Source organism: Eucalyptus grandis, chromosome 5 (genome assembly GCF_016545825.1).
Source record: "Eucalyptus grandis isolate ANBG69807.140 chromosome 5, ASM1654582v1, whole genome shotgun sequence".
NCBI lineage: Eukaryota > Viridiplantae > Streptophyta > Magnoliopsida > Myrtales > Myrtaceae > Eucalyptus > Eucalyptus grandis.
The window spans coordinates 16,641,048-16,666,891 of NC_052616.1; the positions used below are offsets into that span (position 1 = coordinate 16,641,048).

The 25,844-nt window shown below is 38.2% G+C and overlaps 2 protein-coding genes across 7 annotated transcripts in view; both read left to right on the forward strand.

Moving 5' to 3' along the window:
• LOC104444399 (serine/threonine-protein kinase RIO1) overlaps positions 1–25,844 on the forward strand; it is a 35,646-nt gene that overhangs the window by 6,066 nt on the left and 3,736 nt on the right. The window contains exons 1-6 of one of the 5 annotated variants that reach the window (XM_010058053.3): positions 1,388–1,675; positions 21,808–22,140; positions 22,995–23,123; positions 23,671–23,763; positions 23,938–24,017; positions 25,430–25,543. In XM_010058053.3, coding sequence (XP_010056355.2) covers positions 21,814–22,140; positions 22,995–23,123; positions 23,671–23,763; positions 23,938–24,017; positions 25,430–25,543 — 743 coding nt within the window. In that variant the 5' untranslated portion in view covers positions 1,388–1,675; positions 21,808–21,813. Of the gene's footprint in view, positions 1–1,387; positions 1,781–21,360; positions 21,697–21,807; positions 22,141–22,994; positions 23,124–23,670; positions 23,764–23,937; positions 24,018–25,429; positions 25,544–25,844 lie in introns of those variants that run through there. The other 4 variants (XM_010058055.3, XM_010058052.3, XM_010058054.3 and 1 more) reach the window with 4 other exon arrangements.
• Positions 3,516–5,466, forward strand: LOC104444400 (CRM-domain containing factor CFM3, chloroplastic/mitochondrial-like). 2 transcript variants are annotated; one of them, XR_005551595.1, is made up of 3 exons: positions 3,516–4,586; positions 4,851–5,304; positions 5,428–5,466. XR_005551595.1 is itself a non-coding variant. In XM_010058056.3 (2 exons), the coding sequence occupies exons 1-2, from the start codon at positions 4,329–4,331 to the stop codon at positions 5,133–5,135; spliced, it is 543 nt and encodes a 180-aa protein (XP_010056358.1). In that variant the 5' UTR covers positions 3,516–4,328; the 3' UTR covers positions 5,136–5,305. The 2 variants fall into 2 exon arrangements, 1 of the variants encoding a protein (XP_010056358.1); XM_010058056.3 differs by lacking the exon at positions 5,428–5,466 and having other exon boundaries at positions 4,851–5,305.

Below are 25,844 nucleotides of genomic sequence, written 5' to 3' on the forward strand. Positions count from 1 at the left end.
TCATCCAGGGTAATCACAAGGCTTACTCGTGTAGACAAAAGTTAAGTGATTAGCATGATGTTTTTATGATGCAGATGCATGGATCAAATCAGTTGTTTGTGACTAAATCAAGACCTGGATTTGAATTCTAACAAAGTTTCAGTAAGTGTCATCTTTCTATTTGGCGTAGCATGTGATGTTTCTTAGTCTCATTAGAATTATTAGTCTTAGATTGTTCTTCTTTATGCCTTTTGGTTGAGGACTTAGCCAACCCGGAGTGGGTTACCATTATGCTTTAGTACGAGAGGATGGGGTGATGATGTGATGAAAAGCATATGTCCAACTTACAAAACTGTTTTAAAACGACCATAACAACATTGATCATGTGATATTTGGAACATAGTAGAGCAAAGCACTTTGAATAACTTGGATTAGTAGTACCTTAACCATGCAATTTATGTTAGGGAGGGAGGAAGGGAGAGGGGCGGTGGGGAGATGGAGTTAACGGAAATCTTATAGGCATGGTTTCGATAAATTACAACAACAACAAAAATAATTTTTTTTTAAAAATCTTTTAGGCATGGTTTCAACAAATTCCAACAACAAAAAAATGAAAATTTTCCTTTGGATGAATAGAAAAAACTGAGATGATCCTATGAAAGATAAAAATTGAGGGGATATATGTGGGAAAAGGAAAATGCCTTATCGAAGGAATAATGATTATGTCAGCCGTTGAAATCCGAATTTTATCAACCTTTCAAGTGTTCATCTACTTTGCAAAATAAAAATATATATTATAATGATAAAAAGATAAAAACAACAAAGAATACAGTAATAAAAAAATGAATGAAAATGAAAATGATTCCCCTTCTGTTAAGAAGGAAATCATTTTTCCTAAACTATTAATCGTGTTCGGATTCCAGCAGTTTTAATTTCAGTAACGTACACTTGAGTTTCTTTTGGTCCACCTTCATTTCCAATTAATTCGAGCATCACAATTAAATTTATTTTAATTTTTCTCATATTTTTTTTGTCTAATATATATATGTGTATATATTCATTTAGTCACCAATCCTGCACTATAATTTCCTTTAATAAATTTCCAATTAATCGCACTTAATTGGCCCACTCTTTTCTCACGCGCCCGACCCGGCCCCGACCACGCGGCCTACCATTGTAAACCTTTCTTTAATCTCTCTTTTTTTTTTTTTTTCTAATTTCTGTTTTTTATTCCTTTTCCTTTTTCTTTTCTTTTTTTCTCCACCCTTCTTCTTCCCGAAGCCGCCGCGCTGCGGCTCCTCCTCCGCGAACCAGCAACCTCAACCGAGCCAGCGCCGTTTCAGCCGAGCTTCCACCAGAGTTCCGGCCGCCCAGCCGCCGCCGCCGCCGCTCTCCTCCGTTCAACCCATCTCCGCCCCGTCGGCTCGCGTAGCCGCCGAAGCTCCGTCGAGCTCAGCCGCTTCACTCCACCTCGTCGCCTCCGTGGGAGATGACGATGATGATGATGTGATACAAGCGCCTTCCGCCTCTCGCGTTTCGTCGATTTCGAAAGAGAGTTGGGACGGTTAGCTTTGAGCTAACCCATCTTTCATCTCCTTCGCCGTGCCCCCTCTCTCGTAATAAACTCGAGCCCAACTGCGGGAATTCGCACCCTTTCGATCTTCCTCGGTATTTCCGCTCGGCCTATCGAAGAAAGGTGCAATCTTGGTGCTGATTGATCGCTTTCGCTTCCGTTTTTCTCGCATTTTCGGCTTTGGGGTTGTGGAGCTTTTCGGGGTCTGTTCTGTTCCTCTTTGTTCGAGGAAAATTGATTTTTCTCAGTGTCGTTCGAGATTATTTGCATCCTCACTTACTTTGAATTAGTCTGTTCTGGAGCCATCACTGATTCAAGTTTTGGAGCTAAAAGCTTAATATGGGGAAAGTTCTGGTAACATTTTGATATGTTACCATAAATATAATCTGAGTCAATTCTAAGTTTAAGTTGGTTTTGGTTTCTTACAACTTATTTTAATCAATTCATAAAATTAAAGTGACTAATTTTAAATTCAACCCAACAAATATGAATTGAAATAGTGCACTCATTTTGTTGACTTTAGAAAAAAAAAATAGGCCAAGTAAAAGATCAATGACATTAAAGTAACTGTGTACATGACATGGCAATACTCAGAACATGCAAATCATAATCTTCTCTTTTTCAATACAAATAATACTTATGACAAATGGCATACAACAAAATTCATTTTAAATACAATATAATCAAGCTAAACTTGGGAAGACAGCACATTCTCGAACAACGGAATAATCTCTCGAAAGTAGTCAAAACTTTGTCCAAGCAACCCAGACCATGCCGAAGCAAATACTAGCAAGCACATATTGATGATCAGCCACACAATTAGAGATAAGCTTGTCCAGAGAAGCAATTCGGAGCTGAGAGTTCCAAAAACAATGTACAAGCATATGTACATCAAGTTTGGGCGAACTGGTTCAATCACTTTGATCAGTGCTATGAGATAAGTAACTTCACAAATAATATAAAGCTACAAAATCATTGGGCTCAACGCTTCGATATGCTGCGAATTGAAGTATCCGATGACAAGCAGCTTGAACAAGGTAAATATAATGTGGAATCTCTTAGTCAAGTCAAAACTTTTTTGTTGTTGCTTATGCTGTAGTTGCCCGTCATCACTATATTAAATGAAGAAAAAAGATAGATTCATAAGAGAAAAGAAACTGACTACTTTCTCCTGTTCTTAACAAAGATCTGAAGAGCATAACATACCTTTGTGGAGTCGCTGTTTGATTCGGCATGGCTGTGGAGAAGGGGAGTGAGTGCAGGAGACGAAGGAGGATTCGAAGAGCAGGAAAGGACTTTGCTGGTGCCCAGCCCCTCGCTTGAACAATTTCTGATCTCTCGACCGTTTGCTCTGCGTGATGGTCGTGGAGTAAAGGGTTGGGTCATCGCCTATTTATAGCCCTACGTGGAGAGGGGCAGCAATTTCTTTTGTTTTTTTGGTAAATGAGGGGCGGCAATTTCTTGGTTCCTGCAAAGCCTCTCTAACGACTTGGAGAACCATATTGACCTATTGACCTGGAGAACGAACGAGCGAACTCGTTCGTTCTCCAGGTCAATAGGTCAATATGGTTCTCCAAGTCGTTAGAGGCTTTTGCTCAATATCGATGGTATCGTTCTCTAGGTCAATAGGTCAATATCGTTCTCCAAGTCAGTATAGAGGCTTTTGCTCAATATCGTTCTCCAAGTCGGTAGAGGCTTTTGTAGGAACCAAGAAATTGCTGCCCCTCATTTACCAGAGAAAATATTGGGTGGTGGGGAGCGCCATGTCAGCATGGTCCCGACCAATCATGGAGCACCACGTGGACTGACGAGGCACTGTGAGGTGGGCTCGCCGAGATGGTAAATAATCTTCTTTCTCTCTCCTCTAGCGCCTGCACGCTAGCGCCTCTGCAGAGTCTGCACATATTCTCTTTCCTCTAGAAGAAAATGCGAGCGAAGCTTTCAAATTTTGAATATCTTTCGCTCTCGTTTGCTACTCCGCGCTCGTTGTTGCTGCTCCGGCATTGCGTTTGTCAAGCGGCCATTCCCCGCCATCGCCCTCCGGCGCTCGCTCGCTCGCTGGTCCTGTCGCTTCCTCCGTCTCTGCTCCGGCGCTCGCTCTTTGCTCCGTTGCTCGCTCCATCTCTGCTCCGGCGCCGCTTTCCTTCGCGCATTAATCTGCTTGGGCGGCCGAGATTTGGGGATCCCATTTCTGCAATCACCTACAGAGCAGCGTCGACGCCCTCCAGACTCTAGGATCTGATATGCTCGTTCCGATTATCTCAGACTCTAAGATCTTCATGCTAAAGCCGTATATCTGTGGTTACTCATGTTCCCCGCGATGTTCTCCTGTATGTTTCCCTACCTATAACAGTTAGATGAATATACGCCATGATCAACATGAGAACGCAAAAGTAATGGATGATGGGAATGCTTCTGTGCACTGAAGGACCCTCTTGCCTTGATCAATCGCAAGTTGTTCTGCTTGTTTTGTGGTCCTGTTTGAATATTGCATACTAGGAGCTCCAATTGCAGGTCCCCATCGCCTATTGCAAACATGGCTGATGGAATGCAGCATCCGTCAGTGATTCAGAAAATTCACGGGTAGTCTCACTTTATATCTCTTCTTTCGCATGCCATCTGCGCGAGAAATTACGGACTGCACGATTTCGCGAGCGCATGGAGCGCTGCGGAGTTCTCTATCTCCAGCATTTCGGGGGCAGTGGTCTGGCTCTTCTGTCCTCTGGTTCAAGTTCCGGCTGAGAAAAAAGTGTCCACGTTCTTAGAGGATTTTCTTATGGAAGCGGTTTCTGCAGCTGTTTCCAAGTCGAGGAAGCATGTGGACTTGGCGGAGAGAGTAATTCCGCAACATGAGCTCAGGAGGCTTAAGAAAATTGCTCTCAGGATGGTGGAGAGGATGAAAGTTGGGGATGCAGGGATTACCCAGGCTTTGGTGGATTCTATACATGAGAAGTGGAGAGAGGATGAAGTGGTGAAGTTGAAATTTGAAGGTCCCCAGTCACTTAACATGAAAAGAACCCATGAAACTTTGGAGGTTAGTGCTGGTATCTTCTTTGCTTATGGATAAGTAAGTAAATGAAGGTTGAATCTTGATGAGCCTGGAACTTTCATGAGTTTGCTGATTGCTTGCGTGCATTTAAGTGCCTTTTTTGACATCTGGAATGGATATAAAATCATGACTTCAAAGATGTAATCACTTGAATAAATCTCGGTTGGCGTTGGAGACTTGAGTCTTTATTTTAATCATGAATCATTGATGCACTGAGATAATGAGCCTCTAATACACTTGCCTTGTCAGAGTAGGACTGGAGGCTTTGTTATATGGAGATCTGGAAGTTCAGTGGTCTTGTACCGAGGGATGGTCTATACGCTTCCTTGTGTCCAATCATACAACGAAAAAATACAGACCAGTGTAAATTCTCTGAAAAATGAGGACATAGCCAGCGATGTTTTTCATAGCGATGGAGGCTGGATTTTATGTGGTTCTGCAGAATATATGAAGGATCCGTCTAAGGAAAAACGCATGGATATGAATGATCCTAACAGTTTATTAGATGAGTTGGGTCCACGGTTCAAGGATTGATCAGGCTGTGAGCCAGTTCCAGTTGATGCTGACTTGCTCCCCTCAGAGGTTCCTGGATAGAAACCTTCATTTAGGCTTCTTCCTTATGGGGTTAGACATTGTCTGAGAAACAAAGAGATGACCAGGTTTCGTAGACTTGCAAGAACGATGCCTCCACATTTTGCCCTGGGTATGTGTGCATCAATGGCAATAAAGTTTATGCTGTTCTGCCATTGCTGGTTAATGGCTGACAAACTGGTTTGATTATACTATGTCTCAAAATCGTTCTAAACTAATCCTACTTTTTTTGTAGGAAGAAACAGAAAGCTGCAAGGTCTTGCTGAGGCCATGGTAAAGTTGTGGGAGAGCAGTGCTAATGCAAAAATAGCAATTAAACACGGCGTGCTAAATACTTGCAATGATAGAATGGCTGAGGAACTGAAGGTTGGACAATCTACATATGTTGACTTTTTAGCATATATGTATGAGCTAATTATTGTTGAAAATGGGTGTTCTGTTGCTTTCATCGAGCACAGAACCTTTCGGAGTCACTATTGTCTCGACTGATTAGCACCACACATTTAATCCTTTTGATACTCCATCTGAACTGGTTTTCACCATGAACTATAACTCTTAGCTTTCTAAGGTCTATATAGATAGCAATAGGTGTCTGATGCTATTCACGCAAACTTCATACATATGGAACCATCATACTCATCTGATCCTGGACCAGCATTAACATCAAGAGTAGTCCATGGTGAGACTGATAATTGTAAGGACAAAACATCATTAAACAGTGCTTATGAACAAATTTTCTGTCTCCTTAGTCTATTCGTATGCCTTTAACCCTAGTTTTCGCATTGAAAAAATAGTCAGTTTAGCAAGCTCCTTGCTTCTGTCTACGTTACTCCATGAATTTTAGGTAGTAAATGATTATCAGTATAGCATATTGTAAAGCTTTTGATGCAGGATCTATCTGTGCCGAGTTTATAAATTTTCAACAGGCTATGTAGTGAGCTTTGAACTGTAATGTTTTCTTGTCATGCAAAATATTATATAACCCTGGGACCAAATTTGAACTGTAATGTTTTCTTGTATGATGCCAAGAAATTTTTTTCCACGTTTGTCGTTTGTTTTACGGAGAGATTTTATAATGCGGTCTACAGGGAGTAGCAATCTAAATTTACATTCTTGCTTTACTGAGGTGAGGGTTAAAGACTGGCTATGCGATCAATTGGCAGATTGTCAAATTTGCCAAACCCGGAGTGGATGAACCCTTGCTTCGGGTCTCCGATATCAGTCGCATTTGTTCGTTTTTGGTGTTACCCAACCCGAACGACTTTGTAGGCAGGGTCTGGTTTTGAGTTTTGATAATAACCTTCTAACAGTTGGAGTCTTTAAGGGACAGGAGTGACTTTTTGACTAAAAAATAATCATGGATCTACAAAGTTTATGAAAATCACAAGATTTATTACAAACAAAACAACATGCGACAAAATTGGTACCTAAATATAAAATATTGCGGGAATTTCAAATATCAATGGGTACATCATTGATCAATTGAACAATCTCTTAAAAACGAATAGGTTCTAAATGTGCCAAAGCTAGAACATGTTAATGACCAGCCACATGGTCAAAAACAAGTTTTCTACATGCCAAAGCAAGCACATGTTAACGACCAGTCACATGGTCAAAGACAAGTTTGCCTAGAGAAGCAACTTGGAAACGGGAGTCTTGAATCTAGTGTACCAGTATCGAAATACTAGGTTGGGGCTTGAGGCCGGTTGCTTTTATTAGTGCTATGATGTAGATGAATTCACAAATGATGTAAAATAGTAGAACCGAGTAGCTCAATGTCTAGGAATGATGCAAATTGAAGTGCATGATGATGAGCAGCTTAAACAAAGTGACTATAATGTGGAATCTTTTGGTTGAGTCAAAATTTTCTTATTATTGATATTATTGTGGTTACGTATTCTCTCGACACCAAATTAAGAAGAAATTAATTGGAAGAATGATAGATTCAAAAGAAGAAATTAATTAAATGACAATACGTAGAGATGTCTTCGGATTAAATTAACGGCGGCAATTGTCGTCGGATGGTAATTTAACATTAAATTAATGGTGCCCGCCATTAATTGTCTTCGGATTAAATTAATGGCGGCCATGACGACATTGATTAAATTAATGGATAAAAGTCTCAGGGTATATTTTAGACACCACAATACAAACCTTCGTCAATTGATTTTTTTTTTCATCATAAGATTCTTAGATTTTTCTAAATACTTGTTGGACATCAGCTATATAACAAAAAGTAAAAATTGGCTTTAATTAAGGAAAAAAAATTAAAATTTCGTTAGAACTCCTTAACAAATCAGTTCTTCAATCACCTAAGAATTGTACAGTTTATTGTCGTTAAATCATGTTTGTGCATACCTATATTTATAAATAAATTGCTATATGAAAAAATAGATGTAACCCTATATGACTCTTGTTTAATTAATTGGTGATTTAGTTATAGGACTGCATATCAAGGTACAGTGAAGCTTTGCAAATTAATGTTGAATATTGTTCTAGCAATATTAACGTTTCATTAAGTTGGATAGTTAACCTTTTTACTTTTTAGTCCAAATAATGTAAGAATTACTCTGCAAATTAATGTTAATAGAGTTTTTTTTAATGATATGACTCGAACAGAAAACTCTATTGTCCTCATTTTTCTTAAAAACCAACGTCACCAACGAATGTAAATAAATAACAAAAAAGGGAGTTGCCGCCATTCTTTTACCCGGTATGATTGGCCACCAAAGCTTTGTTTAGAGTGCACGGGTTTGGGAATTGATCTCGAAAGAGAAGGTGTTGGCACCCCAGTTGCGCTTGTTCTAAGGATGTTACTTTGATTGTTTCTTTTGTAAAATATTATTATTTATGCCTAAAATAAATGTATATATAATAGAAAAGCTATTAGACCAAACAGTCAAAAAATTTAAGCACATGACACTAATGAAACTATAATAGAAGGAAAAAAAAGAAAGGATGAAAAGCCAAATAAATAATTCCAATCAACAAACCATATTTTATTCCCAAGTTCACGTTACATGACAAAAGAAGCTCCAAAAGACATAAAATCTACAAACTGTGTACTATGTTCAGTATAGAACATGTATATGATAACATTCTCTCGTCCCCAAATTAGAAGAATTTATAACACAATTGACATGCTACAAAATTGATACACAAACATAAAATGATTGTTGGAGCTTTAAAAATCAAGAACTTGCGTGAATAGACCAAATGATGCCAAAACAAACATTAATAAGCACATATTGACAATTAGCCAAAGATAGGCTAATCTAGAGAAGCAACTTGACCTCGAGAGTCCTGAAAATGATGTACAAGTACTTATATATTAAGTTTGGGCTTGTAGGTCCGGTCACTTGGATTGATGCTATTAGTTAGATAATTTCGCAAATGATGTAAAATTGCAAAATCATGTGATTCATCATCTCGATAGACTGCGAATTGAAATGCACGATAGCAAGTAATTTAAATAAGGTAAATACAATATGAAACCTCTTGATTGAGCCTATTATTGTTGCTTGACGTCCCTACAATAAATCAGGAAGGTATTAATCGAAAGAAAAGATGGATTCGAAAGAGAAAATAAACCGGCTGCTCTTTAACGTGCTCTTAGCAGAGAAATCTGAAGAGCATATTCAGGTGAATGAATGACCTACCTTTCCAAAGTCAGTGTTTGATTCGGCATGGCTGTGGAGATGGGGAGCAGGTACAGGGAATAGAGAGTACTCGAAGAGCAGGAAGAGACTTTGCAAGTGGCCCGGGAACTCCTCCACTTCTTTTGAACGTTTTCTGATCTCTCGAGCTTTCTGATCTGTGTATGAGAGCGAAGCGATGGGCTGTCTCGCGCATTATATAGACAATCCCCAGCATGAGCTCTGAGAGAGAGGAGGGGGGCGGCTCTAACCGCGTTAGCCATTTCTTATCTTTTGCAAATTATGTAATTAGTTCAGAATTTCTGTAGATTAACGAATTACTCAACCACTCCAAATCAACGGGTGAGAGGACATGATCGTTTTCAGAGACCGAATGCAACCGAATCTCTACTGTACAGCACCAGGATGCACAACCGCAACCGCCATTATTAAATGGAGGATACACTACCCGAGGATCCTTCGCGTATTGGCCGAGGATTCTACCGAGACTTGCAAATCCCCTTCATTTAGTAATGGGGCTTGCGGTTCAGCGTCCTTCGTTCAGCCGATGAGTGCAACCAATCAATTTATATTATAATTGGTCTCTGAAACCAATCATGTTCAACCGTATCCTCAGCCCGTTGATGTTTTCTGATTTGTGCATGGGGCAGCTGCTTCCTTTTTCTTTTTCTTTTTTCTTGACTGATTTCTGCCCCCTTTTTTGTGTTTAGTCATGCTTTGTACTCACTAATCAGTTATTTTACACCTCGGCTAAGTTGATTCTCAAAGCCATTTTTTGTACTTGTTATACAAGTGATGTATAACTGAGTATTTAGAAAATCTGAGGCTCCTCTAATGGAAACGAATATTGATGAAGGCTTGTCAAATCTTCTGTGATGCTTTTAAAATAACCCAACTTTTTAAAAGCTTTTGCTTTTTTTTTTTCCTTTTCTTTTTTATGCCTAAAATGTAGGTTTTTATTTTTATTTTATTGTCTCATGGAAGATCTCAAAGCATAAATAAGTATTGACTAAAGACAAAGTACATATATTGCATGCCCCCAATTTTCTTCTCAAATCCTATTCTACTAGAACACACCACATACATTCTCAAATGATGAATTATCACCTCTAGATTTGAAAAGAGAGGGAGGTTTAAGTTGTCATGTTAGAGTATGAATTTCGATAAAAGTCCTAGTAAAGCGGCGTAATTCACGTATGTAAAAGGGATTGAGGGAAGGTTTTTGAAAAGCAATATTTTACTAGCGTTTGTTTCAAAAATTCATGTTTTGGAAAAAAAAAATTTGAAAATGATGATTTCCATCGACTATAAAAATATCTAAATGAAAATATCTTCATCGTCCACGAAAAACTATAAATATAAATTATTACCAATGATGAAAATATTTTTGGTTAGTTAGTTATTCCAAGCGATATATCCAATTATTTTTAGAAAAATATTTTTCAAATTGTTCATTTTACTTGAAATTTGTTTTCCGAATTTCTAGTAATTAGATAGCAGAAAAACTAACCGATTTACAAAAAACATTTCTCATGAACTGAAAACAACAAACTTAAATCGGGGAAAAATGACTCCCCTTTTATCAACAAGGAAATCACTTTTCCTAAACTATGAAACTAATGAAAACTAACCATTTTTCAGCTGTGTTTAGATTCTGGCAATTTTAATTTCTTTGACGTGCACTTGAGTTTCTTCTAGTCCACCTTCATTTCCAATTAATTCAAGCATTGCGATTAAATTTCTTTCGATTTTCCTATCTCATTTTTTATTTTCTTTTGTCTTATAAATATTTCATTTAGTTACCAGTCCTGCACTCTAATTTCCTTTAATAAATTTCCAATTAATCGCACTTAACTTGAATGGAGCACCCTATTTCCCTTTGCTCTCTGGAAATTGGCACGCCTTGCATGCACACATCACACTCAGGACCATCTTTTCAAAAACTTATTTTCTGTAGATTTCGATCGAAACCATTTTTTTCTGAATTTTTTTGGATTTTTTAATTATTTATTAATATGGAAAAGGCACCGGGCCGGGTCAGGAGACCAGGCCCGATTACTAGTCAAAGAGTAAAAGGGAAGTGAGTAAAAACGAAGTCCTCAAGGCTGTGAAAAAAAGAAGGGAGAACTTAGCCAAAGCCCATAAGACTAGGTAGTCGTTTATGGCTGCGGTATTAATATACATGTTGTTCGGCATTTCTCGATAGAGAGAGTGAGTCACGTATTGTATATGTTTAATTTACCGGATGTGGAGATGGCTTTGCACTTTTCAGTGGTAGCCCAATTTTAGCCTAGAGTAAAGCGAGAGGGATAAGATAAGTTTATTTTGGTCTTGTATTATGTCAGGGTATTATTATTTTGGTCTTGTATTATGTCAGGGTATTATTATTAGATGGCGTTGGTACATTGTTCCAAGGTAAATTGTACAGCAGCTTCTTCTTTTCTGTTTTTACCCCCTTCTTTTGCTAGTTATCATAGGGAAGGAGGCCTTGATAGGAGTTGGCTATGACCTACTCGAATTGCGAGTTAGATACCTTAAGTGATTTTAGTTTGATCTTTTCACATACTTTCTAGGGTGAGAAAATGGATAGTTTTGATCTGTGGGATTGAGAATGCTCGGCTGGCTTGGTTTGGAATTGCTGTCTTGAGATTTAAGGCTTAAGACACAAGCTATGCAATCACTGGGCAGATTGTCAAATTTGACAAACCAGGAGTTGATTAAGCATTGTTTGGGGTCTCCGATAATAATCGCATTTGTCCGTTTTTGGCATTACCCAACCCTGGCGACTGTATAGGCAGGATCATTGGCTGTGAGTTCTGATCATAACCATCTAATAGTTGGAACCTTCAAGGGACCGTGGGAAGACTTTTTGACTAAAGTGTAATCATGGATCTATATAAATAGATTATCAAAATCACAGGATTTATTGCAAATCACATGCAACAAAATCAATACCCAAATTCAACATATTGCCAGAATTTCAAATATCAATTGGCACATCATTGATCACTTGAACAATCTCATGAAGACCATTAGAGTCTCGCATGAGTAGACATGTCAAAACAAGCACTAGCAAACATATATTGATTACTAACCACATGGCCAGAGACAGGCTCGTCCAAAGCAGTAACTCGGAAGCGAGAGCCCCAAATATGATGTACAAGTACCAAAATATCATGTTCGAGCTCGAGGATCCAGTCACTTTGATTAATGCTACATATAGATGAATTCACAAATGATGTAAAATAGTAGTATCGACTGGCTCAATGTCTCGGTACGTTGCAAATTGAAATAGGTAATGATGAGCAGCTTGAATGAGGTAAATATGATATGAAATCTCTTGGTTGAATCAAAACGTTCTTGCCGTTCATACTTTTGTGATTGCCCGTTCTCTCTGTATCAAATTAGGAAGAAGTTAATAAGAAGAACAGATTCAAATGAAAAAGAGAACTGGCTAAGCAGAGGTTTTAGAAGATATTCAAATGGATTCATAAGGTGGTACCTTTCCGGTGTTACCGTATGATCGGCCATGCTTTGGAGATGGGGGATCCGAATGTAACTCTGGGATGGTTTTTGAGCTTTGTGAATAATTAAGTGGAAGAGGCAATTGGGGGCGGGGAGTATTTATAGAGCCGGGGGTGCAATTTTTTCTTGTTCTTAATATTCCGATCTGCATTGTTTTGTTTACTTCACGTGTTTAACTGACAGAGACCTTGACTTTTTGCAGAAGTGCATCCGAGTTGTCTGCTATCTTTTTCTAGGGTTAGGACAGGACCGCCAGATCCCCGCGAGAGTTAAATCAACGGTTGGATGAAAAAATGAAACTTTTGTCCATATCTCCAAATTCCTTTTCTGCCCACAGTCGGTCAACGATAATTACGGTCCTTTTGCCATCCCCAAAGTCGTTCAACGTAATCACGTTCTTGCCATCCTCAATGTAATCACGTTCCTCCCATCCCCAAATTCCTATTTTACCCCAAATTCGTTCAATGTAATCACGTTCCTGCCATACCCAAATTCCTCTTTTGCCCCAAAGTCGGTCAACGTAATCACGTTCCTGCCATCCCCAAATTCCTCTTTTGCCCATATGTCGGCCAACGTAATTACGATCCTTTTGCGATCCCCAGATTCCTTTTGGCCGACATTATTCTTTGCCCCCTACTCGGGCAATGATATTACGGTCGGCTTGCATCCCCAAATTCCATTTTTTTCCCATGGTAGGGCAACAGTATTACGATCAGTCTGCCAATTTCCCAAATTCCTCTTTTCTTGTTTGACTGATATAGAAGTGTCTCTCTCGTTTCGAGAGGTTTCTATCCCAATCTATTCTAAATTTGGGTTTTTTGCATTTATGATTTCGGGGTTTCGTTTTTCTCGAGTCTCGTTGGTGTATAAGTCTAATTTCGAAGGAGATCGAAGGAGCTTCATAAAGGTTTTACTCTTATAGATATTGGATCTATACTCATTCAATCTTGTTACTCTGAAAAGTGATAGCATTAGGGACGCCGAATCTAAACACACACTGGCGAATAGCAAATCGTAACAACAGTTAAAGATCTTAGTGTTTACTCATTACTGAATATGAATTCGATGATTGGCTATTGATTTTGATTTGAAAAAGTCACAAATCTTGTCTTTGAGCACGTGATCCCTAATTTGATTTATCTTATTATCTGGAGCTTATTTTATTTTGAAATTGTTTGGCATTTATCTTAGTTTGTAGTAAAATTGTTTTGTTTCTCTCCTGTGTTTCTGTGCCAATGAATGAAGTTGTTTTGAAAAAAAAAATGACCAGGCCGGTGGGCAAATACCAATTTCTTTTTTGCCCATGGAGGGCAACAAATTTCCGCTACCATTTGTTCGTTTTAGAGACTGGCCCCGGAAATAGGCTAAGGCTCCACGATCCACATGTTCTGTGCAACATCTAGTGAAGTGTACTGTTGTACATGTTGTATACTATATGCCAACTTCGTAAGACTATTTATTTTCCATGAGCTCATAAAGTGCACAATGCATAAATGTGTAGTGGGATGAGAAATGCAGCTCCATTTTTCATTGTGTATGCGTGGCTACCGTGTAGAAGAATTATTGCAAATTCGGAATTACGGAACATCGCGCTTGAGAGTGTTTTTTTTCTTCTTGTTCCAGAGAGAGGCTAATTCTCTTTCCAATTCCATGAGCACATAAATAGTAATCAGCATGCGATTATTCCTTAACTGCGTGAGCATACATAAGTTCAGCTTGACGGATTAAAGGAATAAACGTACTCTCTAGTGACAGCGACCGCTTTTGCTTGTTCTTGGAAGGGACTAAACTGGAACCATGGAGAAGATGATGTTGTGTGGCATGCTTGTGGTTATCTATCTTAGTTGGCTCACTTGGGATTGTTGTGAATATTTAAGCTGTGTTTATATAGGCTTCTACTTTAATAAAATTTTCACAATAGACACATACTGACTTTTTTTCCTCAACCCATTACATCTAAACTTTCACAATATATGACATGTAAACTAATATATAATTTTTTGCATGAATTTTTGAAATTCGGATAATGTCTTAATTTCAAGTGAGAAATTTTTTGCTTTGTGTCGACGCATAACCAAACATGTCCTTAATCTAGTGTTAAGGATGGCTTGATTGCACTTGTCCTTTCATCAAGAAATGGTTGGCATTCCACTGTGAGATGTCGAATTTTACCATTGTAATTTTGGATTTGATTGGTAAGCTATGCAACAAAGCTGTTCAAGATCAGAAATGATCTTGGTACTGTCATCCACGGTAACCATGAGGCATACTCGTGTAGACAAAAGTTAAGTGATTAGCATGATGTTTTTATGATGTAGACGAATGGATCAAATTAGTTGTTTGTGACTAAATCAAGATCAGGATTTGAATTCTAACAAAGTTTCAGTAAGTATCATCTTTCTATTTGGCGTAGCATGTGATGTTTCTTAGTCTCATTAGAATTATTAGTCTTAGATTGTTCTTCTTTATGATTTTCGGTTGAGGACTTTGACCAACCTGGAGTGTGTTACCATTATGCTTTAGTACGAGAGGGTGGGGTGATGATGTGATGAAAAGCATATGTCCAACTTACAAAACTGTTTACCGACCCAAAAAAAAAAAAAAAAAAAAAACTTACAAAACTGTTTTAAAAAACGACCATAACAACATTGATCGTGTGATATTTGGAACACAGTAGAGAAAAGCACTTTGAATAAGTTGGAATAGTAGTACCTTAACCATGCAATTTATGTTTGGGAGGGAGGGAGGGAGGGAGGGAGGCGGTGGGGAGATGGAGTTAACAGAAATCTTATAGGCATGGTTTCGATAAATTACAACAACCAAAAAAATTAGAAATTTTTTAGGCACGGTTTAGACCAATTCCAACAAAAAAAAAAAAAATCCTTTGGATGAATGGAAAAGACTGAGATGATCCTGTGAAAGATTAAAAATTGAGGGGATATATGTGGGAAAAGGGAAATGCCTTATTGAAGCAATAATGATTATGTTAGTGGTGGAAATCCGAATTTTATCTACCTTTCAAGTGTTCATCCACTTTGCAATATATATTACAATGATAAAAAGATAAAAACAACAAAAAATACAGTAATAAAAAAATGAATTAAAATGAAAAAGAAAATACATCAAAATCCTAAACTATGTTCACCGTGATGCATTTACTCCAAACTTCAAACCCCCAAACTTGTATAGTGTAATAAATGTGTCACACTAAGATAAGTTTAGGGTTTTTGATGTCACAAAAAAAAATGAAGTAAATGTGTTACGGTTGACAAAATTTGAGATTTTGTATGGCTTTTTCCCAATGAAATATGATTATGAAAAAAAAAATACATGACAAAAATTGAGCGGGGCGGTTTCATCTACACGACATTCTTTTAGTCATAATATTCAGCCTACTAAGCCCATCCCTCTATTGGCCTAACTCCTAATCAATTTTCCATATTTCTTTGAGCCCATGACCTGAGCCGAAGTGAGTTGACAAGAGAGAAACTTGGCCCCCTTTGTCTTCTCTCTCTCACGCACGCTCACCCCCCGGCGAGGTCGCACTGTGTCCTCCTCGGTTGTACGTTGTTTTTTTCCGGGCGAAGAAAGCTCGAGGAACGTAGATCTCGCTCGGAACTTGTTCGCTGCTGTTAATCAATGGCCAACGCCGCCTTTATCGATTTCGGTCGCTATAACTTCTCCGTGATTGAAGGTAACGTCATCTATTTCCTCAAACCAGATATGAACTCCATTTGATGTTTACGATATCAACGTATATTGATACTGTTGTGATGATGTGAAGGTAATGATTAAGAACCAATCGTTCGTCCTAGAACTGCATATAGGCATCGCGGATGAAACGTGTATAACCAGTTTGATTAAATGCCTCAGAGACATGAATTAGTGATTTTGTTTAAATCCCATAATATGTTGATTTGGGTTGATTAGTATCGATTGATTTGCTAGCCTCTAGATTCGTTACCAGTCACGTTTCATCCTTACTAAGACCAAATCCGAGCGTTTCTTTTTGCGTTCATTTTTCCTCTACATCTTTATGTGCTCCTATGGTGGTCACCGGTGGCGTTATTCCGGTGATTAACGGTGGCGGTCCGGTGATAAGGGATGGTGGAGAGCTGAGTATCAAGTATGAGTCGATTACTTGCCGAAACATGTACATCTCTATTGGTGCATTTTGGAGTGTTGGGTGTTGGTTGAAAAATTTATGTGGTCTCGACAGTGGTGGAGTCTTCCGGAAGAAGACGGCACCGTAGAAAAGAGAAAAAGAAATTAAAAAAAAAAAGGAATAAAAGAGTTTTCGGTTATAATAAAAGAGGTTCGGTGGCTAGATCAGTGAGACCCGCGTCTGACCCTTACCCAGGACGGGTCCAAGAATCCAACCCGGAGTCCCTTTTAGAATTGAAAATATTGAAAAATATGACAAAATAATAAATTTTAAATAATTAAGAATTCATAAAATTCATAAAAATTCAGAAATTTTGAAAAATTCAAAAATATTATGAATCCTTGGAAAAAACTTGCAAAAATTAGCTTTCCGAATAGTTTCTCTTAAAAAGTGGAAAGTCTTTCAAAAACTAAAGCTCAATTAAATAAGCTTTTAAGGCTTTAGAATAGGGATTTTTGGATGCCATTTTTGTTTTTGTTTTTTAAGGGACAATATTAGGTTATTTGTGTGTCTTTACTTCAATTACATTTAGTTACGCATATTAATATTTTGAGTGTTATTTTCATTTTTAGAATGGTTAAGATGAACCTTAAAAGTATTTGCTAGGCTGAGGTACTAAAAGGGTATTAGTTCTAGAATTAGTGTAATTAAGTCCCCTTGTTCTCATGATCTCTTATTATGTGGAAAGTGAGATATTCTTTCATATTTCACTTAGTTTTTAGCTGACTTCAATAGGTTAGCGACAACTCCAATTGAATGAAAATCGCACATCTAATGTCACGCGAGATATAGGTTTGAGAAAACTCATGCCAATTGAAAAAAATGGGCGTCGTCTGATCAAGTTGAGTTTCTTCCGGTCTCTTTGTGTCCACTTTCTCCTTCGCGTCCCCATTGAAAAAGCTCTCTCTCTCTCTCTCTCTCCACACGTTCCCCTATTTTGTTGACTTTTAAACCCCTCCTTTTTTCTTTCACTTTTCCGGTCCCGCAAATTTTACGACATAGACACGAATCAGCGATTTTGTTCAAATCCGAGAATATGTTGATGTGGGTTGATTAGTATCGATTGATTTGCTAGCCTGTAGATTCAATACCGGTCACATTTCATCCTCACTAAGCCAAATCCGAACGTTTCTTTTTGTGTTCCTTTTTCCTCTGCATCTTTATGTGCTCCTATGATGGTCAGCTATGGCGTTATTCCAGTGATTAACAGCAGTGGTCCGGTGATAAGGGACGGTGAAGAGCTGAGTGTCGAGTATGCGTCGATTACTTGCTGAAACATGTACATCTTTACTTGTGCATTTTGAAGTGTTGGGTGTTGGTTGAAATATTTATGTGATCTCGACAGTGGTGGATTCTTCGGAAAGAAGACGGCACTGTAAAAAAGAGGAAAAAAAATTTAAAGAAAAAAAAAGAAAACAGGAAAAGAATTAAAAATGAAAGAAAAGGGATAAAAGAGTTTTTGGTTACAATAAAAGAGGTTTGGTGGGCAGATCAGTGAGACCCGCGTCTGACCCTTACCCAGGACGGGTCCAAGAATCCGACCCGGAATCATTTTTAGAATTGAAAATATTAAAAATACGAGAAAACAATAAATTTAAAAAAAGTTATAGACAATTAACAAATCAGAAAATTCATAAAATTCAGAAATTTTGAAAAATTCAGAAAAATTATGAATCCTTGGAAAAAACTTACAAAAATTAGCTTTTCGAGTAGTTTTCTCTTAAAAAGTGGAAAATCTTTCAAAAACTAAAGCTCAATTGAATAAGCTTTTAAGGCTTTACGATATGGATTTTTGGATGCCATTTTTTTTAAGAGACAATATTAGGTTATCTGTGTGTCTTTACTTCGATTACATTTAGTTATGAGTGTTATTTTCATTTTTATAATGGTTAAGATGAACCTTAAAAGTATTTGATAGGCTGCCCTAGCAATTGGTTACCACATCAAGTTTAGGTACTGAAAGGGTATTAGTTCTAGAATTAGTGTAATTAAGTCCCCTTGTTCTCATAATCTCTAATTACGCAGAAAGTAAGATATTCTTTCATATTTCACTTAGTTTTTAGCTAACTTTAATAGGCTAGTGGCAACTCCAATTGAACGAAAATCGCACATCTAATGTCACACGAGGTATGGATTTGGCAACATTCATACCAATTGAAGGCCATTGGCCCAAATTTGACAATGCATCTAAATCTATATTTTCCTCCCCAAGAGATGGGTTGCGACATTGTTTAGGTTCGACTTCACAGTACGCCCCTGAGGTACGACTAAAGGTAGAAGAACCAAAGATATGAAGTGTCCCATGAATTCTTTCCATCTATATTTTTTTACTTGTTTAACTTTAATAGTTATTTATTAAAAAGTGGTTTAGGGATGATTTAAGTTGAAATTAATCTTTAAAGGTGGTCCATTCATATTTCATGCTAGATGACCATGTGCTGCCATAAATCTTTTTCGTGATATTTTCCCACGATTTTCTAAATTTTGAGTTTTATTCCAAATTTCAATAAATAAAAATCAAAGCTTCATAATTATACATATAATTTATGACAAGTGGCCCGAACAAAATCATGGTTCTACCAATATAAATTATTAAAATCACTCTCTTCCTTGCTTTTTAGATGTTCCTCAAAAGGAGAAAAATAAAGAAAAGGAAAGCGTGACATATAGAATAGTGTTATATTTAGACCTTAACTCAAATATAATCTGAGTCAAATTCATTTAGACCAATTTTTAGTTGGTCTTTGTTTCTTACACTCAGTTTAATTCATTCATTAAACTAAAATTACTCATTTTTAAATTCAAAACCATGAATATGACTTGAGAAATAGGTTAGCGGACCCATTTTGTTACCTTTAGAAAAAAGTAATTTGGTGAAGAAAAAGTTAAATAAAGTTAATGTGATCGTGTACATATAACATGACAATAAGGCAAAGTTTACCAAATTAGAACATGTGCATGGTAACCTTCTCTTTTCCCTAAACGAAAGTATTTATTACAAATGACATGCAACCGAATTCACAGCATACACATCATGATTGTAGGAGCTTTGAAAATCAAACTAAACTCAGGCAAATAACGCGTCGCTGGACAACTGAACAACCCTTTGAAAGTGGTCAAAACCTTGTGCGAGCAGGCCGGCCAATACCAAAGTAAACACTAGCAAGCACATATTGATGACTAGTTACATAATCAGAGACAAACTTGTCCAAATAAGCAACTCAAAGTCAAGAGTTCCAAAAATGGTGTACCAAGTTTGAGCATTTGGGTCTGGTCACTTTAATAAGTGCTATGAAATAGACACCTTTGCAAATTATGTAAGTTTGCAAAACCACAAAACTCAATGCATCAACATGCTGCAAATTGAAATATGTTATGGCGAGGAGCTTGAATGAGATGAATACAACATGAAATCTCTTGGTCGAGTCAAAACTTTTCTGATATTGTTGCTATTGTGGTTCCTCGTTATCCTTATATTAAATCAGAATGAAAGCAAATATAGATTCGAAAGAGAAAAGAAACCAACTGCTCTTTATGGCGCTCTTGGCAAGGAAATCTTAAGAGCATATTCATGTGAATGAATTACATACCTTGCCAAAGTCCCCGTTTGAATGGGCATGGCCGTGAGAAGGGGAGCACGTGCAGAGACGGAGGAGGATTCGAAGAGCAGAAAGGGACTTTGCAGGTGGCCCAGGAGCTCCTCCGGTCGCTTCAACGATTTTTAATCTCTCGAGCTTTTTGTTCTGTGTATGTGAGCGAAGTTAAAGCTATGGGCTTGCTCATGCATTTTTATTTAGTCCCACGCAAGTGCTAAGAGACACAGAGAGAAAGAGAGAGAGGCGGCCATTTCTTGACCTTTGCTGAGTATCAACGGTTGAGAAGCTTGTCACGGAGTTTTCTCAACCATCGATCAGATCAACAGTCGAGAAGTTTGTCACGGATGTTGACACCCGAATTTTTGTCGACGTTTTAAATATTCATTTATTTTGCAAATATCTAAAAATTTATAAAAAGATAAAAATAAAATAAAATAAAAAATATGTGAATCATGAAAAGATAAAAATAATAATAACAACAAATTCGGATAGGAAGGCCTGATTTTTGGGTCAGATGAGCCCCGTCAGAGCCTAAACAAGGCCCAGCCCGCAAACCATGTTCAGTCCCTCATACACACCGCCTAACGCGTAAGGAGGAAAGAGCAGCGAGTCGGATCGGGTAAATCTGGTCTGAACCCGTTCCCCGAATATATAACAGGAATAAATAAATTAAATAAATTAAAAATTCAGAAAATGATACAAAATCTTAGGAAATTAAAAAAAAATCGAAATTTCGAAAATCAATGAAAAATTAGAAATTTGAGCATCACAATTAAATTTCTTTTAATTTTTCTCATATTTTTATTTTCTTCTTTTTTTTGTCTCATATATATGTGTGTATATTCATTTAGTCACCAATCCTACACTCTAATTTCCTTTGATAAATTTCCAGTTAATCGCACTAAACTTGAATGGAGCACCCCATTTTCCTTTGCTCTCTGAAATTGGCACGCCTTGCATGCGCACATCACACTCAGGACCATCTTTTCAAAAACTTATTTTCTCTAGATTTCGATCGAAACCATTTTTTTCTGAATTTTTTTGGATTTTTTAATTATTTATTAATATGGAAAAGGACACCAGGCCGGGTCAGGAGACCAGGCCCCTGACCCGGTCTATTCTCACGCGTCCGGCCCGGCCCCGAGCACGCGGCCTACTATTGTAAACCCCTTTTTTTTTTTTTTTTCTAATTTATTTTTTTATTCCTTTTTCTCTTTCTTTTCTTTTTTCTCCACGCCTTCTTCTTCCCGAAGCCGCCGCCCTGCGGCTCCTACCAGCAACATCAACCGAGCCAACGCCGTTTCAGCCGAGCTTCCACCGCCGCCGCCGCCGCCGCCGCTCTCCTCTGTTCAACCCATCTCCGCCCCGCCGGGTCGCGCAGCCGCCGAAGCTCCGTCGTGCTCAGCCGCTTCAGTCGACCTCGTCGCCTCCGCGGGAGATGATGATGATGATGTGATACGAGCGCCTTCTGCCTCTCGCGTTTCGTCGATGTGGAAAGAGAGTCCGGACGGTTAGCTTTGAGTCAACCCGTCTTTCATCTCCTTCGCCGTGCCCCCTCTCTCGTAATATACTCGAGCCCAACTGCGGAAATTCGCACCCTTTCTGTTACATGTGTGAACTACTGCGCAGCCTCAGAGTTTCTCTTATTGGAAATTGTTGTTTGGCTGTAACAGGCGTCCATGCAGGAAGAAGGATCAGTGGAAGTAGGATTAGAAACAATGAATGAAGTAATTAAAGAAGGGGAAGAAAGAAGAGTAATGGAAGTAGGAGAAGAGGAGGAAGAGGAGGAGGAGGAGGCATGGTCGTCGGATTCTGAAATCGAGAGCGCGTTGGAGTGGTTGGACTTGAAAGATGGCGGAGAAGCAGTAGACAGAGCTTTTGCTCCAAATTCACGACGTCCGAATGCTCATGGAGGGCTACACACGCGTGCCCGGTTGTCGACGCTTCAACCCCTGTCCAATCGGAGCCAGAAACTCTCCACTCATATGCGTGCTTCGCCCTTGGAGGTCCCAAAATTTATTTAACTATTTCTACAATGCCTGATTCTTTGATGTTGCAAAGTTTTTGGACCAATGCATAGCTTGCCTGAGAAGTGAAATTTGATGTCTTCTTTCTGCTGTTGGGGATTAAAGATTTTCTTTGATGATTAAAATACGTTCGGCTTGCTTGGTAAGCCTACGGCCACTTTCTCTTTCTTTTCCAGTTTGATTAAATGTAATTCGAAGGGAGGTTAGAACAACACTCTATGCTTGAATAAATTGGAGGAGAAGCAACATTGTTACAATAGGATTAAATTTTGAAGCATAGGGTTAGCATCCTTAATGAACATATAGATAAAGATGAACAAGGAGGAGTTTTTAAATTATAGAAGGATTGGTTTCTCTTTTCAGTGGCCGTTCTTTGGCAAGGGCTGGCTAATCTAGTGATTACTTTTGTATTGGTATAGTGTGGGTAGAGCAATATGCTGCTCAGAATGGTTGCTTTCCTAGATTGCACCATTTTGATCAATTACCTGAGAAGCTAAGACTTCTTATTGAAGTTCTTAAGTCCTGCCTTTGGTGCAACGAGATAAATGGCAATATTGAGTGGCAATGCTTGAAACATACACCTTGTCAGCACCAGGTCTACTGCCGTAACAGTCAGATACATGACAATAGCAAATCTCCTTTTCACCATCTCCCTGTCGTAATTTCTGATACTTCAGTAAGCATGCATTGATTTGTAATGTACTGTCACTATATCTACGGCTTCCTTCAGCCTCTAAACATCTATTGGGGGACACTGATATGTTCTCGAGCTTCTTTGAGTTGCTGAGTATTTAACTTGTTGTAAGAATGAATTGTACAAATGAATACTGCAGGAGTGGGAAGGAAGGGTGAATGTTGGCATGTCCAGCACAGTGACGGCTTCAATTCGAGAAAGTGTACGAGATATGGCTGTCGGCAAAATTAAAAGTCATGAGAAAGCTGACCGTGCAACTGTCGAGCAGGTAAAGTGCATTTTGTCAAAAGACTTAAATTTTCATACAATGTGTCTGGTAAATATTTCCATTAAAATTCTCCATGCTGTGCTATGTGTAATCTGCTGCTTGGATCATCTCAGGACATTATGGCCTCTGTTAAAATGTGTTCGTTTTAAGATTGATTTATATATTCATCAATATCTTCATCGGCCTCCTTCCTCTTGCTTTGCACCTCTATCCCAGGGTCAAATCTTCTGTGGTCAGGATAAAGCATGGCTGCAATTAATTTCCAGAATTTTTTTAATCATAACAAATTTGAAGTTGGAACGAAGCCTATTGCAAGCTTAATCTGTCTCTTTGCTAAATCAATATTTGAGTTTGACTTAACCATAGCTGAGTAACTCTTTGATGGGGGTATTCATTGGTTCATTTCCCCTTTTGTAATGATTATTTAGAAGTAAGACCGCTTCAATTAGTTAATGTGGTTACAGTGCCCCACCGACTCAGAAAAGTTATTAAAGCTGTGGTTACATCTCCAAGAAATTCTCATGGAATTGTTTATATGGTTGTGCAGGCCATTGATCAGAGGACTCGGATGGTTCTCTTCAAGATGCTCAACCGTCAAGTATTTAATGACATAAATGGTTGCATTTCCACTGGCAAAGAAGTATGTTATCATCTACAGTCATTATATTCTCTACTTTCTTTTTTCTACCAATTGATTTTAGGTGGAACTTCTCCACATCATTGTTATGGTTTCTTGATTTTACTTGTGATTTGTTAATATTTTTGCTACTACTGCAGAGTCTAATGACCCCTTTGTCACCCTTGACTTTTATAGGCAAATGTCTATCATGCAACTAAATCTGATGGGCAAGAATTGGCAATCAAAGTCTACAAGACTTCAGTGCTTGTGTTCAAGTAAGTGTCGTAGTTTTTATTTGTTTGCAAGGCCCCTACATGGGTGTTCACAAGTGCAAGACTGCATTTGCTACAAGTTTGTGATTTATTCTTTCTAGAATTGTCAATGGATATGCAAGTTCTGTTTGTTGTGATGGCGGTCACTGCTAGATTGTAAAGAATGTTGGCTTATCACTTAAGCTAGCTACTTTTTCGGCTTTTTCTTTTCTTAGGAGCTACTGTAAGTTTTTTTTTTCCATTAATTGGCTGAAAGGAGCTATTCTTAGTTTGTGATGTGATTTTTCTTCAATATTACAATGTTGATTTTGCAGTGGTGTTTCGTGCATTTAGTTTATGGTAGGTCTTACTCTTTTCCTTCTATTTGTTGTCGAATGATTTTCTTCCATCGTGGCATGAGGCCATGGACACAGCCTCATCAATGTAAATGAGTTATAAATCTAAGATCTCAGGCTTGCTCTGTGATGAGAAAAATTCTCAACTGTATCTGCCCGTCCAATTTCATTTTTTCTCTTTCATCTTGCTCTCCTCCAATGTAATGTGCTCCCTTGATGCTTGTTACCACAGCAGTGAGAACCTTATTTCTTATGGATCCAAGCCTATGTCTCAAGTTATTGAGGTTGAGTTGTTCTTCTGTTACCAAACGGTCTTACTATTGGATGACTCCTCTGAAGTTGATATCATGATAAACCACAGATGTTGAAGATAAGTAACTGGAGTAGGTGGGTGTGGTTCTTATTGGCTTTGGTGGTCTGGCTTGTATTCCTTGGAGCATTCCAGCCATATAGCTACCTATATATGAATGCCAAACTGTACTGTGATTTACACCCACAAATAGAAACCATCGCAGGAGAGCTGTTATAATTGTCTTGCACTGAGTTCTGCATCTCACCTCCTGGAAGTTCTTGAGTGACCAGTTATCCACAGTTGTTCCCTTGACTTACCTTGTGCCATGCAACTCACTATGGTCTCGACTGATTAGCACTATGCATTTACTCCTTTTGTTACAAATCATTCATCTTAGCATGTTAAATCTTGAGTTTACTCCTTCAGTTCTATAGCCTCTTCCATAGTGAGTAGTCAGAAATAAATAAACTAAAAGGAAATGGTAAAGACAAGCAAGGATAAAAATAGCTAGGGAGTCAGCCTGCTGATAGGTATGGAGGAAACATTGTGCCAGGCATTATAAGAACTGATGAGAGTCGGGATGTAGTTGTTTATCTAGCTAGTCAATAATTGACATACATTTAAGCTAATCTGTATGAACATGGCCTTCTCCGAAGCTAGGATGGCTTTCTAACTTCTGTGGGCATTCGTCAATTAGATTATGTTTGACAAATTTAATTCGCATGTGAGTTTTGATCTGCTGCTGCTAATTTTTAGTGACGATTTACTTCATTTCTCTATTGTGACAGGGACCGAGATCGGTATGTTCAAGGGGATTTTCGTTTCAGACATGCATATGGCAAGCATAATCCCAGGAAAATGGTAAAAACATGGGCTGAAAAGGAAATGAGGAATCTTATGAGGCGAGTGATGTTCTTTTATGGTTTAACAATTTAATCTTATGAGGCGAGTGCTGTTCTCTTACAGTTTAACAATTTAATCTTCTGTTATTTTTCAACAAAAATTGATGATCAAGTTGGTGTCTTTCTTGGGCATAATCCAGTACTTGTAATTCTTGTGCCTGCATATCTTCTCCTTGTTTTACAAATCAGTTCTCAGACGTGGGTAAAAATTTAATTTAGGAAGGCTGTTTAGGAATTGTTTTTCTTACAAGAGTTGATTGGAGCATCAGTCATGTTTAATATACAATGACTTTGCTGACGC

Coding starts and splice junctions, on each gene's coding strand:
- LOC104444400 (XM_010058056.3), top strand. CDS start 4,329: ATGGAAGCGGTTTCTGCAGCTGTTTCCAAGTCGAGGAAGCATGTGGAC. Junction 4,587..4,850: donor GAACCCATGAAACTTTGGAG/GTTAGTGCTGGT, acceptor TTGCCTTGTCAG/AGTAGGACTGGAGGCTTTGT.